Source organism: Amphiura filiformis, chromosome 16, assembly GCF_039555335.1.
Source record: "Amphiura filiformis chromosome 16, Afil_fr2py, whole genome shotgun sequence".
NCBI classification, from domain to species: domain Eukaryota; kingdom Metazoa; phylum Echinodermata; class Ophiuroidea; order Amphilepidida; family Amphiuridae; genus Amphiura; species Amphiura filiformis.
In genome coordinates this window covers 17,981,539-18,002,582 of record NC_092643.1, presented here as the reverse complement: position 1 = coordinate 18,002,582, position 21,044 = coordinate 17,981,539, and the positions used below count along the sequence as shown (strand labels likewise).

The following is a 21,044-nucleotide window of genomic DNA, read 5'->3' as shown; positions in this document are numbered from 1 at the left end:
GGCCCCAAAAAAGTGTCAACCCATGGACTGTTTTTACCAGAAATTATTTGGAAAAAAAATCAAGTATCAAGGATCCAAACAATAAGGCAGTGCAACTGGATTATTTCTGAAGAATCAAGCCGTTAAACAAATAATTCATTAATAGAGTATTGCCGTCCTCAAATCGGGCGAAGTTTGAAATTTTGAACACAGATGACCTTTTAAACCACCCCTTTAACATCGCATGCCCGGTACGGTGGTACCTATCCATATTCGAAATATTGGACGGACACTCCACCCCCACACCCCTCATTATTTTAGTAATATAGATGTACTAAAGGTTGCATGTACTATACGTAATTGAAATTGCATTATCGTCATATTTATCCCTAGCCAGCTGTTTCAACAGTTCACCGTGTTCCTCCCTAAATTTACTCAAATAAGAGCACGTGTTTCCTACTTACATTTTTATATGAAAAGGTATAAACAAAATTGTCAATAAAGAATGGAGTCCAAATGAGCAAATATTCAAAAGTGTTTACGTACGTCCACAAGTACCATTTTTATCGAGGAGATGAAACGAGGCCGTGTCTGCCATCATAAATCCAGGGCACATAAAATTGAATGAGTGGTTAGACATGTCTTAACCTGGAATTGTTAGCGACTGCTTCAAAGCATGGTAAATAAAATATTGCTTGAATAAAATAAATGAATGAATTTACTTTCAATTTGGCGATTAGGAAATTGAAATTCCACTACCTACTCTGTGTGTATTAAAGATGTATATAGAATGTCATGAAATGGAATTCGGAACCAAAATGTAGGTTAGGTCTCTATTTTGGGTGCTTTAACCAAATTTGTTTTTAGAGGGTTTGAAAAACAACAGCATTTACAGTTGATAAATCTCGTTGAATTAATAATACCAACTTAATTTATTGCACCTTTCATACGGAAACACATTATTTTCATTCCATTACATTTCGATTTTATTGGCAGTTGAAATTTGTAAGCGGCATGTCAAGAACTAGATTATTTCAAATGTGTTCTTCAAATAAAAAGTGTAGAAATGTATTGCTATTTTTAATCACATTTCTGAGGTATCCCCTTACCATATTTTTCAGGTAAAATTTTTTAATATCTGGATTAACACCACATATACGTTTGGGTCAAACATGTGTGTTTTATCCCAGAACAATTTTGGCTGTCAATTCCTGTCATTTCCAAAATCAAAGAACACATTCTAGAATAATTTATGCTTTAGCATGAAGATCTCAAGTATAAGGTCCGACAAGAACCTCATCTACACGTCATCCACATTTACCATCAAAATAATACCACCCTTTTCTTATTGACCTTGTGAAATACAATATGGGCTGAAAAATATTTATTGTTCACATACTATCCTATCGGGTCGTCAGATGGACTGAAATATCATTACGAGACTCCAAAGTGAGGGTGTGGGTTAAACATGGAAACATTTTTGAATGAGAAATTTTTATCAGTTCCTAATATTATGTCCTAATTTCAAAATTAAAACCCTCAATTTCATTTTGTTGCATATGTGTTCCAATTTTAGAAGGATATCGTAATTATGTTCGATTTACGTTGTTATTTCCGCAGCACGCTAATATTTTGACAAATCGTTCATCATGACAGAAGTAGCAATTTATTTTCTTTAACTGAAATATCACGAACTAATTTATTTCCGTTGTGATGTTATCCTATATAGAAGGAACTCGCTGTTGGGTTTAATTATAGTGGAGTGACAAAATATCATACTTTAATTACATGTATAAGTGATGTGCGATAACATGTACTTCGTAATGTCAAAAGTAGATTTGTTTCAACGGAATAATTGTCATAAAAAATCACTTCGGGACAAATTACTATCTGAAGTGTTACTTTAAGATGACATTATATAATAGTGTTCCTTTATTGCAGTGTGTGCTTTTAATATGACATTATATATAGTATTACTTGTTCGATTTGATTCAATTTGGGTTTGGATAACGTGTTGATGAATAGAAACTAAAAGAATATGTTTGGTACAATTTTCAAGCCTCCCTATTTATTTTGTTGTTTCTCTCGTTCAATTTCAGAATGTCTTGTGGTTTTTTCCAATAATCATAGATTGTTTAACAATAGATGTTTTGCTTCGTTTTATGTTACAAACTATTATAGTACAAATTAAGCTTGAGGGAATTAGTCAGCATGAATCATGAAATTTCCGTCAAAGTAATTTTGTAAGGTTGTACTTCCGAAAGTCAATATGATTTTACAGAACACGTGCGGATATGTGCTATAAGTAAATAGATTATTATTTGATACACTGTACACATAATTTACTTGTGCCAAGGGTCGTTCAAACATGTTTAGTATACGATTCAGTTAAGTAAGCCTGATGATATTTAGCAGAGCATGGGAGGAGATATCTAGTAACTTTTTAAGCAGTCTTAGGCACGTAGCGAATTGTTTGCGTAACTAATGTATCGGGATCATGATAAAATAAGCCTCTCAAAAGATGATGCGGTTTGATTGCAGTCGTATATATGTTATGGGTCATTAAAAACTGACATGACTTTAATAGATAATATACTTAGATATGTCAACACATAAAATTTTACATGTGTTTTTCCCATTAGCTGAAAGTAGACCTTGTCAAGCTTGTAGATCTCGATCTCTAACATCGTCATATGTTGTGATTAGAATTTTGTTAGCTGCGGTACAAGCTTGTGTAAAAAAAGTTATTAGTCTACAACGCGAAATGGATATCAATCATGCACAATGCTCCTCCAATTGAGTAATAGTCAGAGATCAATGGCACACGCTCACCACCACTAACTTCAGGTAGGTGGAACATGTCATGTTATGCAAGTTTATACCGTCTAATCTGTTTGAATTTGCAATTTTTCAAATCGCATCAAATTCCACTCAATTTCCCGATCATTCCCATTTCGTTCCATACTAGTGTGTCAAATTCCAGTCAAGAAATTTCGTCACACACGTTCATCAAGTCTATTTCTTATCATGCTAATTTGGGTCAGAGTTTTGGTCGCTCAAATTAGTGCGGACAGTCAATGTTGCGAATGGTCCATATACCTGAACGTGTGGTACGCTGAACTTGCACTTACTGGCAAAAGGCCAATCCATGATGCTGATCAATTAGAATTACCAATGTTTAATGAATATATTTATGTTGATGATGGTAGCATTAACGAGAAAAATCACACGAAAATGTATTCATTTTTAAACAAAGTTGAACACTGATGGCGCTATTTATCTTAAACCGTCATAAAAATAAGTAACATAATAGCAAGCAAGTTTTAAAACAACTTTTTATCATGAAATGAAACGAATAACTTATTGGGGTAAATCACATTTGTAATGTATGTAATAGCATACAAATAAACAGTTTATAGAATAAAAATTGCCTTAAACAGGCAGAAACAGATGGAACATTTGATTAAGAAAAGAAAATCAAAGTTAAAATCTGAGTAAAAAATTGCTAAATAATATACAGGGTGTCCCAAAGAAAAAGAGTCCCTTCATTGCGCCCTTTTTTCTCTTATTTCTGAAAAGTTGATCAAATATATTTTGGCATGTAAAGAATCCTTGAGTCGTTAGCTTTAATAAACCAAAACAATTATACCAATCGGCTCACAACTTATGAAGATATGCTCTTTTAAAGAAATGGACCCGTTTTTTACTCTGTCCACGGAGAAGGTTTGGCTACTTCAAAGATTGAAAAGCAGTACACATACCATGCATGAATATCAAACATTCCTCAATGATAACTTTATAAAATAACTTTATTTATGGAATGGGCTTTATCAGCGGGTTAATGGGTAATGGATTTTGTTAAGGTGGTTATGGATGCATTATAAAAGTGCTCTAAACATGTTTTAAACAGATTAATTGAGTAGAGCAAAGTACACTGATCAATATACCTTTTGTTTGGAGTCAATCGGACATACGGTTTTCAAAATATATCAATTTATATTTTCTTTGTATCTTATTGTTTTTATCAATAATCAATCAAGTTAATGAGCTAAAATGACTGGAGAAGCTCATTTACATATAATTTTGCCAATATTTTGCTAAAATCCATGCATAAATGTTCAGGGTACTTTTATTTTGCATAATTTGCCCTGAAACTTGGTCAAAGTGTTTCTAATATGTTCTAATGTATTATATAGTGAAGCCGCCCCCTAATTTGCATATTTGCATAATTAATTAGCATTTATGCAAATTATCTCATTAATTATGCAAATATGCAAATTAGAGGGCGGCTTCACTATATAATACATTAGAACATATTAGAAACACTTTGACCAAGTTTCAGGGCAAAAGTATGCAAAATAAAAGTACCAAGGACAGAGTGAAAAACGGGTACTTTTATTTAAAAGGTCATATCTTCAAAAGTTGTGAGCCGATTGAAATAATTGTTTTGGTTTATTAAAGCTAACGATTAAAGGTTTCTTTACATACCAAAATATATTTGATCAACTTTTCAGAAATAGGAGACACCTTTTTTTTGGGACACCCTCTTTGTGTATATTAGTCTGATAGCTGTTGGTATTGTAAAAGTCTAGAATTAAACATTATGTAATATTTTGTTAGAAACATTCGACCCCTGTATTACAAAATTAGGTCAATTGATGAGTCGTTCAAGGGTCATAGGATAAAAGTTTACATGATGCAGTTGGGGTCAGAACCTCAAGAATTGACATCAGGACACTCACATTGTGGTTGGTGGTTACCAACTTCTAATAAATGCCTCAACTTCTTTATCTACAAATATATATCCGAATATAGTCAATCGATGAAAATATGGATCAGTGCTGTTCTGACGAACACACTACATGAACACGCTAATGCGTTATTCTCCATTGTGTTGAACACATATCTTCCGGGGCACATACCAAAACGTCAAACAGTTACAAAGTAGGTCATCAACAATATTCATGGTACTTTGTTTGCACTGAACTATTTAGCCACCTGGTTTTTCAATGTAATAATGAGCATCATTAACCACTAATACTAATTGCAGCCATTTCATGGACATTTGACTCCTCTTTTCATTTAAGATAATGCTACATACCGCAATTTTAAGTCAGGTGGTAAATTTGTAATGATTCGCTACAATGTTACAAACTTCCATCATTTCCTGATTAAGTGAAGAAATTGTATATCAATTTTAAAGCGCATTTAACATAGGCAAGTGGCCCAAGAGCATTAAATTAATGAAAATGGAAAAGCATATCAGGTTAACGGTTATATATAAAATATCCGTCACACTAAATTTTAAAAGTACCACTTAGATAATTTTTCAATTGCTGGAAATGGCTGAACAAGTTGATAGTATGATCAGGTTATGTCGAAAACCCAGGATTGTGTCAAAATGCCATATTACGGTCATTATTCGGTTCCGAACCATAAACGTATCATGCTGAGCAACGCAGAGTGGCATGGCAATAATGTATATAAATGCAAGCTTTAATTCTGAACGGTAGTTGAATAATGTAATAATCAAATGCATTTCTTATGGGGGAATAATATAATAGTTTACAGCTTTTTACCCTTTAGAATCTAATACAATTGGCTATGAATGGTTCAAGGTAGCTCGATCGTCAGGGACAGGGTATTTTACATCGCTTGAATCTCCACACCCTTTCCGCCTGTTCAGTGATGTTTAGAGTGCATCAGACCATTTAATCAAAGCAACTTTGGGCTGATAGGTATCGCACACAACAGAATGAGGCAGATAAGCATTTGCATACAAACTGCCTAAAAGTTGAAAACGTTGCACTCCACAAGGACAGATAATCGCGGTAGAGTACTTCCCTCAAGTGAGTTATGTAAAAACATTGTAATGCATTTTTATCATGCTAATGATGGGTATCTTTAGCGTCAAGCAGCAACTCGAAATTCTGAATGTTCTTAGAAGCACTCCTCTCAATAATTGTTCCATGTTTAAATCCCTTTACATTACAAGACTGTCCAAATACTACCTACCATGTCAATGGAATTCGATTTGGATTCACTATTTGTAGAATCATTGCCTTATTTTAGCTGTTTGTAGCTCGATAATCTGCTTCCGCTCAAAACTTTCCTCTTAATGTGTTTAGTGTCATTACCATTACAGCACAAGACTTTCCAAATACTATCTTGCTTTGTGAATGGAATCATAATGGATTTGAATTCTAAACGGATTCACTGTTATAAGAAACGTGTATTTGTTTCGCACTTGAACTATAAGACGTGATACTTGCTGTTAATAACTGTTAATGGAGTTTCTTGTTCTCTGCTTAGCACTTAAGTGTTAAATACATGATTGTTTGATGCCATGTAAAACTGTAGTCATTTTAAAGTAAAGTTGAACAAAGATGGCGCTATTTATCTTAAATCTTGTTGGCATATTTACAAGGTGTAGACACTTGTATAATGGCATTAAAACATCATAAAAAATGTATACCATATAGCAAGGAAATTACTTTTTTTTTGTCATAAAATGAAAGGAATAACTCATATTAGGCTAAATCAAATTTAAAATACATGTATATGCAAATATCGCCCTCAATTTGCATACCACGAAATGCAGAAAAAGATGACAATTTTGATAAAGAAAAGAAAATCTAAGTTAAAAATAGCTACACATATATGTGTATATCAGTGGGATAGCTGTGGGTATAGTAAAGGTCTAGAACTATGTAATGTTTTGTAATAAATGCTCAAATCAAGCAACTCTGAATGACGTCCAAGTGTGATAGAGGCAGAAAAAGCTCACGAAATTCCCTTGATGTTACAAATGCATGTATGCTTGCTGGTTTTAACTGAAACTCGCAGTATTAGAGTTTCATATTTTACCAAAATGCGTAATCAGATTTGAAAATGTTTATAAAATGGTCTTCTATGGCTTAAAAGAAAACCTTGACAACAATCCAATACATTCCTATTTTTCTTTTTATATTATCCAGTGGACAATGTCCACGGGAATAACATAGAGATATGTAGCCATGGACACGTTTTGTTCTTGTTTGTTTCCATGTTTAAAATATCTATGATGTAGTTTCTCAAAATTGCCGTGAGCCCAAAATAATGAAATTGAAATACAGCTTTCTAAGTTTCTTGTCACGTGTGACAAGTAAATAAAAGCAGACTACTTCAGAAACCAACTTATGTTGATTGATCAATTCTTGATCGCTGCAAGTCAAAAAGCGAGGTTGAAGCTTTTAGCAAACCACTGTGTCTAGAATACTCAGGATTAATTCGCACCGTGATAGGCTGTGTTTGTTTGTTGACAATATAATGTACATTTGGCTTGCTTTTAATAACAAAACAGTCATGAAGCAGATAACCTTGTAATTGACAGAGATAACAAGAGTGGTGTATAATTGGTAAACGTGTAAAATGTGATTTCCCTAATTTGAAAACAAGCATGATGGAAAGGTTCTTTATCATGTTTATGTGCCACAAGTATAAATAGACTCTGTATTCGCAATTTGCAGTGAATGGTGTTCCACTTTATAGATTTCCAGTGAAGAAAAATTTGATCGATATAACCAAATGTCATGTCAGCTTTTGTGACTAAACTATAATTTGAAAATAGGATATTCTAATTTTGATTTGGTTTGAAAGAGCTTTTTGAAAGGTCCGATTACGATAACCGCAAAGGTTCAAGGCTTTTCGTAGATGTTCCCGTTCCTGTTCCTTCGCGTCCTCACTAGAGGGAATTGTGTTCACTCTGAAATAAAGTGCGCATTACATCCAGTTTATGGATCAATGGGTGGTGCGCGTCAAACAACACTGATCTGTGTGAGTGTCCTTACGGTATTTTGACGTTTCTAGGCTGCCGTCGCTTTGCATAGTAACCAAACAGTATAGGAAAGCTTGCCATCTTGATATGTTCATTGACGTCGTTAATATGGTCGAAGAAAGGGGCTAGTTGATCTTTGCGTAACTTCATCCAAGTGTCATCAACATAACGAAACCAGTGGGTGGGGTACCACATACGATGTAAGGGCCACCTTACAGCTGGTAACAGCTGGTAAATGCCATACGTAAATCCTCCGAAAAACTATTTATTTCATTCCTCAAAACATCGATTGTGAAATTATTCTGACGAACACGATCGTTGAGCAAGTCTATTAAGTGCTCTGACTATGATTTTATTATCCAAATGTGACAGGTGATACAACAACATCCGTTTCACAGGTCAATGAACTTTTACCGCCAGAAGATCAGTAGGTGCACACTGGGCTAATGATGTGTTCAGGATTGGGCGAGAAAATGTCCCTCTCAAAAATAGTAAGTTCAGTTGACTAAAGTTTAGGTCAAATATATATTACTTTTGAAATTTGAAACAATTAGAGTCTACGTATGTTGTTGTCGTTCTCCGAACGGTTTTGAAATCAATGACGCAAGGCATAATGTAATAAATTCATACGTATACCATGTACAGGGTGTCCCAGAAAAAATTACCGGGCGAACAAATTTAGACGTAAGTCAAGAAATAGACATCAAAATCCAAAAATCTAAACATCAACGTGTAGCGCATCTTGTTCTGCATCTTATACGTTAATTTGACTAGAATCGATTGATTGATTGCGAAGAAATGAGCGATTACATAACTCATGCGTCAATTCACTTCATTCCAAGTTTGAAAGAAAGATTATTCAACACAATGTGCACTATAGTGGTTATCTGTCAATGGGCTTCATGTTTTGTTCTGTGAATTCATTTTCATTCTTTTTAAACAATCTGTTTCTTGCAAAACATTTAAATTAGGTTTTGTTCAAATTTGAAAACCTGCACGATATTGAAAATAAAAACTTGTACATGTATGTAAGATGATACTCGATACTTGTAAATATCGTTTTTCGTTAATGTTGACATAAATGTTGCATAAAGAATTATTGCATAAAAGAATTCCAGCTGGCTTAAAATTTTCTCACACACATTTAAGTTTTTGGAATAATTCGTAGAAATTGCAATGCAAAGTTTAAATCTTTTAAAACTTCAACATTAATGTTGAATGCATGGTATCAAAAATCACACGGAAACTTTGAAAAGTTAAAATATACCATATTTGCACAACCTAAAGAATTAAAGTTGGAAAGCTTCCAATTGCAGAAATCAAAGTTTTCTCTGACAAACTGTTATTCATCTTTAGTGAAAGCATAAATAACATAACACCGTCGGATTATAAAATATATAGATAATGTGGTACGAGATAATGTTTAACGAGATACACAAACTTTAGGAAGCGGTGATCGAGTATGTAAAAAGCGCCTGTGATCAAACTTGGAATGAACTGCATTGATGTGCGCATTATGTAATCGTTAATTTCTTCGCAAACAGTCAACTGAATCAAATGAAATGTTCGTACGCGATGACCAATAAAATAGGCTTAACGCTACATTTTAATTTTTTTAAATTCTGATGTTTACTTCTCGACTTACGTTAAATGTTATTCACTCGGTAATTTTTTCTGGGACACCCTGTATACCATATGTATAGCCTACAGGACAATAAATTATGTTGTAAAGAATATCGTTGCGTGTCTCTTTAAAGGTGTAGCTCGACAGCTTAGCATCACACGATGTCTGGATTACTTCGCACCGTTAGCACGGCATGAATGAGGTTGTCAAGGCCGTGTTCGTTTCTTGACAATTTAATCTCACACTTGGCTTGCTTTTAATGACAAACCCGTGGTGAAACAAATAACCATGTGATTGAATAAGGTGACAAGGTACCGGTAATCATGCTAATTATGCAAAAGTTACTTTCGAAAATAAGCATTAGGTGTAACAACATCACATATGCGCCGCAAACATAAATACAGCTTGAGCACATTATGAAAAGAAGTGACGATATTTTGTTTTTGCATGGGCAAACATTTTCGTGATTCGCCTTGCAATTTGAAGAATTTGCCGTTTCAAATAGTGACGTATTTGTGCGACGTATTTGCGCGACTTTATCATTGCACGGTAAAATTGCTGTTTAGTCCTTTTCACATTTTTTGCAAATACGTCAGTGTGTGATACGGCCGACGAATTGTTGTCTTTCCACTTCTTAGATTTGTAATGAAGAAGGATTTGATCAAAATACTACCGACTCGTGTCATCTTTTGTGTGCTATGAGTGATTTGAAAATCATTGACAGAATACATGATGTAGTACATTAATATAATATAAATGGCAACTGCAAAGTAGGGAGATAGAGCCAGAAAGGTTGATACGACAATAAAGAAATACAAACATTAGGTAACGAATCAATAAAAAATGCTTTCGAATTTATATATCAACATATAGAAGACAAAAATCACAAATGCAAATATAATTGAAGACCGAATTAAAAAGACTAGTTTGCGTATGACGTCCTGTCAACCAGACCAAACATGCCGTACTGCGCAGGTTAGTAACCAATCATGCCGCGGCTTTGCCCTGACGTCAGACGCAAACTAGCCTTTTTAATTTGGTCTTCAATTATAGACGTCGTAACCACTACTTGGTAGAAATAATGCATTTCAATATAAAACTGAAACAAAAACGAAACACAACAATATATAAAACAAGTACAGAAAAAACTATGTATTGACTTTATATACTCACATATTGCAGATAAAAAGCAATGTTACATCCCAATTTGGCTGATAAATTAAGGCCAGCAGTATCAAAGGCAGTCGGGATTGCATCCAGCAATAATAACATCAAATCAGTGACGGCCAGATTAGCAAAAGCGTAATTAACAGTCTTATGCATATCCTTGTAACGAATAACTATGAAGATCACCACGCAATTAGCAACTATTCCAACTGCTGCTATTATGGATATCGTTACTGTCAGTACTAACATACCAACCGGATGAAAAACTTCTTTTAGAGGTGGTGGTGTATGGATCTCATAATCATGAGGTAGCTTAGTCACATTTGCCATTATATTTCCCATTTGTGAAGTAGCAGGTGACGCAGCCAAAATCTGGAATAAATTGGAATAAAACATTGTTTTGTTATTGGATAGAGTAACCAATGGTAACGCTACAAGCGTTGAAGTATATAATTCCGTGTGAAACAATTGCGTTAATGGTTTCAAAATGACTGATGCTTGAGACATCTGAGTAAATCAAGTGCTATAGGCTGCATCTGATGACTGTCTATTTATAGCACTTTTGAATAATGATCGGTAGACAGCGTATCTATTGATTGTAAAATCACATTGTTTACGCTAATAAATTTCAAGCTGTTTTACACAAATGTATATAATATTGTAAAAATTCCCTTAGTCCTGTAAAACATTGTAAAAGAAGAACATTTTGCTCCCTACCCTAAGCAACCGTGTCATATTAGATATCAAAACACCTTTTGTTTTGAGAAATTCAGGTTTAAGCGAAATCGAATCTTAAATGTCATTTTTATATCAAATACTCAAAACATTACATTTGAAGCGTCAATTTAAATTTGTTTAACTTCAATTTGTATTTGGTATCAAAAACATCCTTTGTTTTGAGAGATTCGGGCTTAAATCAACGGAATATAATCTCAACAAACAGACAATTTTAATGTCCTTCGTGACATACTTGTTACATTAACCCTTGTCCTGCTGATGCACCTGTCATACTTCCATGCCTCTTGTCTGATTTTAAGTTTGGTCTTGTGGAATTACTGTAAAGGGATAGCGATCTTATACGTGGGGAATGTTTTAATTATTTTGGTATCACTGGATAACAGAAACACATAGTTATACATTGCCCAGCTGACACACTACGTTTTCACGACATTCGCGGACGTTGGACTTAGGTTGTCATTTACGTTGTAAATACGTAAATCTGTGAACTCGTATTCGTGTAGTGACAACGTTATTTTCGACGTTGATTTTTGGACGTTGATATAACATCATTATGACGTTGTAATGACGTTGTTTCGACGTTGATGCAATGTTTGACCAGACCTGGCGACAACGTTTGAATAATACGTTCAGAAAACGTTACACAAATACGTATCTGAAAAATAGTTTAGATATTGACACCATGGAATGTAAATTCTTCCATTCCAAGGAGTTTGTTGTCCAGCCAAAATTTTCTCATCGTGTCGTTTGACGATCGCCTTTAGGCGTGAAACTCAAAGTAACGACTTCTATTCCTGAAGTTCTAAACTTCTAAAATTTTTAGACGCTCTCCCTTTTTGGGATTGAGCATCATTGTTGCCGGATGTTAATATAATGTCTTTTAAGACATTAAAATTACGTTGTCTCGACGTATAAAGCACGTGGTTAAAACGTGGTTTAAAAGTCATGAACTGACCCAGATACAACGTCATCTACGGACGTCGTTAGTACGCAAATTAATGACGTTGTTTCGACGTATAAAGTACGTTATTACAACGCCGTGTAAATGTCACGGTCTGACCCCGATACAACGTAATCTACGGACGTCGAAATTACGTTAATTTGTGAACTCGTATTCGTGTTGTGATTTTCGGACGTTGATATAACGTCATAGTGACGTTGTTTCGACGTTCACAACTTGACGTCGAAGCAATGTCATAATGACGTTACATTAACGTTCGGGAATAACGTTTTCACGACACGAATACGAGTTCACAGATTTACGTACTTACAACGTCCATATATTACGTTTGTACGACTTTATATAACTTTTAGACAACGTTGTAACAACGAAAAATTGTTAGCTGGGTGGTAGCAATTACAACAGTATGACTTTTAATATAGGAAAAATATTTAAGGAATTACTTCAAATGCACTCCAATGTGGTGGTGAAGTTATGGTGGACATCATTTATATATTGTGCATATAAATGTTCACAACGATTTACCCCCATAGTCGATTTTGATAAATGAAAATTATGTTATTAATCATGATGAACACTTGCAGTTGAAATTAATCATCACAAATAAGTATTCAATAAATGGTCATGGAATCTACCCGTTTATTGATTGCAAAACCAATGGGCAAGTGGACTATACGGAGAAGTCTACCAAAGTAGTGGATCACAAATGTGACTGTTCCATTAACAAGTCTGTAGCAGCCGAAGTCAACGACAAAATCCTGTTGACAAGAATTCGAGACAACGTAGACCCAATCCTAAGGAAAAACCAGGGGATTTCACGCACCGTTTGTACTCCTTGACCACTTGATGAAGATGCTACTGATGTGACTAGACTCTAGAGTCAGGAGTGGTATTACACATCTTCATAAATCCATGCAGACGACATCCTGGAGAGGCTCTGAATGATCTTGATTTTGTTGGTGACACCGCCCTGTACGAATCTGATACTTCTAGGGCACATATGTATAGCTGACTAGAACAGCAGGTACAACAGATATATTCTGGATCTTATCATCAAAGTACCAAATATTGACTAGTATATTACCTTCAACTACAACTCACAGCCACCATTTCAAGTATAGTGAGCCCACCAATCATGTTCCCAAGTTCAAATAACATGGTTCTATAAAAACGTTGGCGTGATCTGCATTCTGGAAATTGCAACACCTATGGGGGAGTCAAACAATCCCCATTACAACAAAAGTAAGGCTTTTCACCACCTTGGCTGTAAACCTGTGATATCAAGTGATATGGAGCGGAAGATCAACGCTTTTGCCAAGAGTTGCTATGGAATAATTTAGAATAATGCTAAACATAAAGCGCATCGACCATGTCAGAAATACTAAGGTTTATGCTACCACTAACACAGAGCCTCTAATCAACTGTCTGAGGCTGCGACAGCTACATTTCCTTGGCCATACTAGTATGCGCAGATCTTGTAGAATGTATGCCAGTGCACTGCACATCATTACAAAGCTAAAGGTATAACAAGGTCGACGAAGAACATCTTATTTGTCTTAGGCCTACATACAGAGGCTGCTGCATGCTGGGGACACTAACAATATGATACAGCCAGACGTGAATGGCGAAAGGTAGTGATCACCTGCTCCACAGCCAATGAAACAAATAGAGAAAAGATAGGAAGGTTGCAACCCTATCCCAAACCTCCCGCCCGGCCCTCCCGCGTATGTTTCTTGTTACAAAGTTTGCCTCAATATGCAGAGCGTTAATAGTTTGAATTTGTGTAACTTGACGTGATAGCGCAAAAAAGTGCAGTTTTGGTTATATTTTATTTCAAATTGACGTGACATTTATCACAGCTTAAAAATGCCGCATGGCGTTAACGCCCAAACAACCTCGCATCACATTTACCGAAAAAAACTCACATTTTTATTTTTAAAAGTGCTTGTGCTAAAACAAATAAACTTATGACGTACAGTACACATATACGCTATATCTTCAAGGTATAGTTACTTCAGTTATATAGTTGACTCTAAATCCACTCGCGCTTTGAAATGCTAGAGGATATGCTATCTATTATCCATGTTCTTTCTTAGATGCAGAGTTTCGATAATATCTTGCGGATTACAATGTTTGCTGTGTGGAAATCCCTGTAGCAGTGCGGATATCCAAATAGATTTTCATATAACAGTGCTTTTATATGCTAGACACAGTCACTTGCATACTGTACAATACCTGCATTCCATATAATGTTCAACGTTTTAACATTCTTTCAAATTGCCAACACCCTTTGTATCAAAACTTACGAAAAAATTCACAACTAGTACATAGTGTGGCGTCAATTTTAATTTTAGTTTAATTTCAAATCAAATGTTGGTGATTTGTGTCAATCAATCATTCTCCATAATGTCGCAGCGAAATGGAAATCGAAAACGCCCCGAAAACACCAAATTGATACATTATAACATCTCTGTGATGTATTCAAGCATGAAATTTTTCTTTAGAAATTACTTCAATTATTAAATTTTAACAAAAGCACTGCACGCTGAAATAAATCTTATCAATTTTTAAATACAATGAAATGGGTTTCTCTCAAACCAACACATTATTTATACAAGCTTCATCAAAAGTTATTTGACACCATCTCCAGACACACCCCAATAAATATTTAACCCGTGAGGTTTATGCAGACCCCTTTCAATCTTGGCACTTTGTGAAGAAATATTCCATACTAAATGTCAAGTCTGTAATTTAAATGATTTTGCTTATTAGTGATGGCGCAAAAAACAAATGTGCAGTTTTTGGTTATATTTTACTTCAAATTGAAATTGATCATAGCTGCTTAACATTTCAAATGAATGGTGTTTTTTTTATCTATTTAAAAATGCTGCCTGGTATGAACGCCCAAACAACCACGCATCAAATTCAAATTGATCATAGCTGCTTGCCTTTTCAAATGAACGGTATTTTTTTATCGATTTAAAAATGCTGCCTGACATGCCTGGTATGAACGCCCAAACAACCTCGCATCACATTTGCTGAAAGAAACTCATATTTTAATTTTTAAAAGTGCTTGTGCTAAAACAAACTTATGACGTAACAGTACACATACGCTATACCTTCAAGGCATAGTTGTTTCAATTATATAGTTGACTCTAAACCCACTCACGCTGAAATAAATCTTATCAATTTTTAAATACAATGACATGGGTTTCTCTCAAACCAACACATTATTTATACAAGCTTCATTGTCTTAAATCTACGAGTCAATATCTATTTTATACGCACATAAGTGCATTCAGATGTGACAAATGCCAATTGCTGACAAAGTTCAGGTAATATCACCTCAAAACCAATGAATTTGTTAATAACAGCACAATGAAGTCCGAAATTGTGTCCCCCACAAAGCTCAAATTCAGCCTCACTAAATCCGCCATTTTAGGCAAATGCACTACATTATGAGCACGATAATGTAAACGTATGGAAAGCACATTTTCTATCAAAAATTATTTGACACCATCTCCAGACACACCCCAATAAATATTTAACCCATGAGGTTTATGCAGACTCCTTTCAAATTAGTCTTGACACTTCGTGAAGAAATATTTCATACTAAATGTCAAGTCTGTAATTTAAGTTTGTTTAACAAAACTCAAATGATTTTGCTTATTGGTGATGGCGCAAAAAACAAATGTGCAGTTTTTGGTTATATTTTATTTCAAATTGAAATTGATCATAGCTGCTTAACATTTCAAATGAACGGTGTTTTTTTTTATCTATTTAAAAATGCTGCCTGGTATGAACGCCCAAACAACCTCGCATCAAATTCAAATTGATCATAGCTGCTTGCCTTTTCAAATGAAGGGTATTTTTTTATCGATTTAAAAATGCTGCCTGGCATGCCTAATATGAACGCACAAACAACCTCGCATCACATTTGCCGAAAGAAACTCATATTTTAATTTCCTTATGCTATTTTGCTTATACTATTTTAAAGTGCTTGTGCTAAAACAAACTTATGACGTACAGTACACATACGCTATACCTTCAAGGCATAGTTGCTTCAATTATATAGTTGGCCCTAAACCCACTCGCGCTTTGAAATGCTACAGGATATGCTATATTCGTGCTATCCATGTATCATATAATATTCTGTCGGTCCGTGTCACGTCACTTCCGGTTGATGATGTACGAGTGAAAACAAGTCCCTGATTCGATTTTTGTTGATGATTTCTGTCATTGGTGTTATGTAAATTTCGATCGCAAATAGTCAGTGGAATCAAACAACCGTTTCTAAGTCTTAAGAGTGAAAGAAACTTACTTGATTTACCGTTTATATACTAACAAACTTAAAATTAAATTCCATGGTCGAGTGTCGTTTTTTCCCGAAATTGAATGCCACTCCAGCAACATCGCTATGTAGCCTCCTTCACAGCCGGTTTCTGTTGTTCACAACAAACCGTGCGCCACATGCAGTTTGGGCCCGAGACTAGAGATAGCCCGGATGTTCGACCGACAGAATAGTGTTCTTTCTTGGATGTCAAGTTTCGATAATATCTTGCAGATTACACTGTTTGCTGTGTGGAAATCCCTGTAGCAGTGCGGATACCCAAAGAGATTTCCATATAATGGCGCTTTTATCATGTTTATAAGCTAGACGCAGTCACTTACATACTGTACAATGCTGTATTCCATATAATGCTCAACGTTTTAACATTCTTTCAAATTGCCAACCCCTTTGTATCAAAAAATTGAAAAAAATACAACTAGTAAGGCGTCAATTTTAATTTCAGTTTAATTTCAATTCAAATGTTGGTGATTTGTGTCAATCTCAAAAATGTCTAAATAAATGGAAATCTAAAACATCAAATTGACACATTATAACCATCTCTGTGATGTATTCAAGCATGAAATGGCGGGTTCTTGAGAGATTACATCATTTATTAAATTTCAACAGTAACGCTGTACGCTGAATTAATTTTAAATACTAAACTTTTAAACGAATGTAATACAAATCTTACTTGGAAATCTATTATGTACAGTCTTCCGGAGAGCGTGCTAAAATTTGCTATCAATGCTGCCATTGACAGCCTTCCCACCTTCACAAATCTCTATAAATGGGGAAACGACTGAACGGGAACTGCCCCTCTGTGCATGTAAGGGTACCCTTCTTCATATCTTGAACAACTGCAACCATATGCTTGATCGGTACCTCTGGCGTCATAACAACATCATCCGCATCATAATTACCGCTCTGGAGAACAGCCAACTTTTTCTCAATAAACGTGTTCTCATCACGGCGGACATTGAAGGGTACCTTACTGCAGGGGGACGGTTCCCCTGACGTCATACCCACAGTTCAAAACCCGATATTGTGTTAACGTTTCCGGAGGAGAAAAAAATCATTCTGTTAGAACTCACCGTGCCTTTTGAAACGAACATTGATAAGTCTCACAAGCTTAAGGTTGACAGATATGCTTCCCTGGTAGGCGACATTTCTGACACTGGCTACAATTGCAGTTACATTCCATTCGAGGTTGGTTCAAGAGGTCTAATTACAAAATCGAACAAGACTCGTCTTAACCGCCTCCTGCATGTAGCCAAGTCGCACATCAAATACAAAGATCTGAGGAATGACATCTCCAAAATGGCTCTCACGTCTTCTTTTTCCATCTTCCAGGCAAGACATGAGAAAGAGTGGAATGTCAATATCCTCAGATAGCCTACCAGGGTGGCGTATCTGTCGCCTGATGATCAATGTCATTAATTTGTTGGTTAACCTTTTTAAAAAAAATATATATTTATATTTTTTTGTATCTTTTTTAGGTGTTTTAATGATTGTGTATGTGTAATTTGTATTTCGTTCACGCCATGCCTGGTGGTCAGTAAAGGCCCCAGTTGTCTTGGATGTTTGTTGGTTTCTTTATTCTTCTAAATTTGTATGTTTAAATTGCTTGAATAAAGATGATGGAATAAATAAACTTATGCATACGTTATAAGCCTTCAATTTTAAGATGTATGAGGGTTGCAAATTGACAAAACAACTCAAATCAAAACTGATAAAAAATAGAAAATCCACAACTAGTAAGACATCAATTCTAAATTTAGTTTAATTTCAATTCAAATGTTGATGATTCGTGTCAAGCGCAAAATTATCAACATTAATCAATCATTCTCCATAATGTCGCAGCGAAATGGAAATCAAAAACGCCATATTGACACATATCTCTGTGATGTATTCATGCATGAAATGTTTCTTTAGAGATTACTTCATTTTATTAAATTTCAACAGAAGCGCTGTACGCTGAACTAATTTTAAATACAATTTAATGACAGGGTTTTTCTCTCAACCCAACTCATTATTTATACAGGCTTTATTGTCTTAAAGCCACGAGTCAATATTTGTTACGGCTTCTATCAGCAAATTCGGCTGAATAACTTGGAAAGAAATGATTGCAATAGATATTTTATGCTGCTTTTTATGTACGTTTCCGCTATTTCATGATGCAAAGTTAATGTGCAGCAACATTGCTCTTCATATCTAGCATACGTAAGTCGCATACGTTATAAGCTTTCAATTTTATTATAAATCGATTGATATAAGGGAAACGTAATGTCATATTACTTTTAAATATTACTTATGTACTGATTGGCAAAGATATTTAAAAAAAATATAAAAACTTGATCAACCGTCAACCGCAACCCAAGGAAATGAATAGGGGAAATATAGGAGGGTTGCAACCCCCTCCTTTCGTATATATATTTCTTGTTACACAGTTTGCTTCAGTAGGTAGGCAGAGGTTAAGAGTTTGAATTGGTTTACTTGAACTCATGATTTTGCTTATTGGTGATAGCGCAAAAACAAATGTTCAGTTTTGGTTGTAATTTATTTCAAATTGATGTAATATTTATCATAGCTACTTATTATTTCAAATGAACGGTATTTTTTATAGATTTAAAATGCTGCATGGCGTGAACGCCCAAACAACCTCGCAACACAATACAGAAAGAAACTCATAATTTAATTTTTAAAAGTGCTTGTGCTAAAACAAATAAACTTACGGTGTACAGTACACGTACGACATTTCTTCAAGGCATAGTTGCTTCAATATATTATATATTATATAGTTGACTCTAATCCATTCGCGCTTTGAAATGCTACAGGACATCTTTGTGCATATCCATGGTTTTTTTTGGATGTCAAATTTCGATAATATCTTGTGGATTACACTGTTTGCTGTGTGGAAAGAAATCCCCGTAGACGTGCGGATATCCAAAGAAATTTCCATATAATAGAGCTTTTAGACGCAGTCACTTACATACTCTATTCCATATAATGCTCAACGTTTTAACATTCTTTTAAATTGCCAACAACCTTTGTATCAAATCAAAACTGATAAAAAGAATAAAAAAACCCACAACTAGTAAGACATGAATTCTAAATTTAGTTTAATTTCAATTCAAATGTTGGTTTTTCGTGTCAATCGCAAAAATAATAAATCATTCTCCACAATGTCGCAGCGAAATGGAAATCGAAAACGCCAAATTGACACATATAACCATCTCTGTGATGTATTCATGCATGAAATGTTTCTTTAGATATTACTTCAATTGTAAAATTTTAACAAAAGCACCGCACGCTGAATTAAATCTTATCAATTTTTCAATACAATTTAATGAAATGTTTTTTTTCACAGCTACCATCAGCACAGTCAGCTGAATAACTTGGAAAGAAATGATTGCAATAGGTATTTTATGCTGCTTTTTATATACTCTCCCACTATTTCATGGTGCAAAGTTAATGTGCAGCAACATTGCTCTCCATATCTTGCATATCTTGCATCATGGAAAACCTAATGTCATGTTACTTTTAAATATTACTTATGTACTTACTGATTGACAAGGTAGACGAGACAATTTTAAGTACCAAAATGGGCGCACCTAGACAAAAATGGAACACCCGTATTTTTGCTTGCTAGTGACTCGAAACACCCTCCTGAACAACATATCCAAAAAGGGAAAAAGGACACAGGGAAAAATGTTAATTTAGTGCACCTCGCCGATCCAACTCCAACATACTTTTGATTAACATTACAATCTACTATTATCTATCCAAGCGTTTATCATTAGAGATCATTATGATAATAATTAGATTTCCAATATGCCTTTATTAGGCTAAGAAAAAATGGGTTGTCTCAAAACAAAGCGTGCTATGCTTTTATTTTTAAATGTTGGTAAAATAAAAGCTATGCTAAACGCAGTATTTCATCTCTTTTGTATGAGGGGTGTGTGATTTAGCGCATTTTTATTTTTTGTCGCTTCTTGGCAATTTTTATCTTCATTTTCCATTTTTCAAGGTCAACTACTTTTTTCGTGGCCTTACATGTACCTTAATCCTAATTCCACCTATATTAAACATTTTTATTATATATTTGTAAACAATTTGCACATGCACGTAGCATTGGATACAACGAGAAATCTGCCAACAAAAAAAACTGGTGTGAAACAATAACAAACTTATTTGCATGTTGGATATTTTTTTTAAATATGTATCTCTATGGGGTTGGGGTAGTAGTTGGCAGGATTGTTTTTTTTCCTTTGTCTATCTGTGTGTATATTCCATGTGGCAACTTATTTGAAGTGTCAACTGTGCCCCGTTGTTTAACTAACACTAAACAGTCTTACGGTTGCTAAGCCCCATCTGAAAGGCGAGACCAAAATTAATCTGGAATAAAACTGGTACCACTACATAAAACAGC

General features: G+C 34.8%; 1 protein-coding gene across 3 annotated transcripts in view; it reads right to left on the bottom strand.

Annotated features, from left to right (window-relative positions):
* Nucleotides 1–21,044, bottom strand: part of LOC140135663 (G-protein coupled receptor 54-like) — a 59,346-nt gene that overhangs the window by 16,985 nt on the left and 21,317 nt on the right. For all 3 annotated transcript variants that reach the window (XM_072157246.1, XM_072157244.1, XM_072157245.1), the window contains exon 2: nucleotides 10,593–10,958. In XM_072157246.1, the coding sequence (XP_072013347.1) occupies nucleotides 10,593–10,928 (336 nt within the window). In that variant the 5' untranslated portion in view covers nucleotides 10,929–10,958. The remainder of the gene's footprint in view (nucleotides 1–10,592; nucleotides 10,959–21,044) is intronic.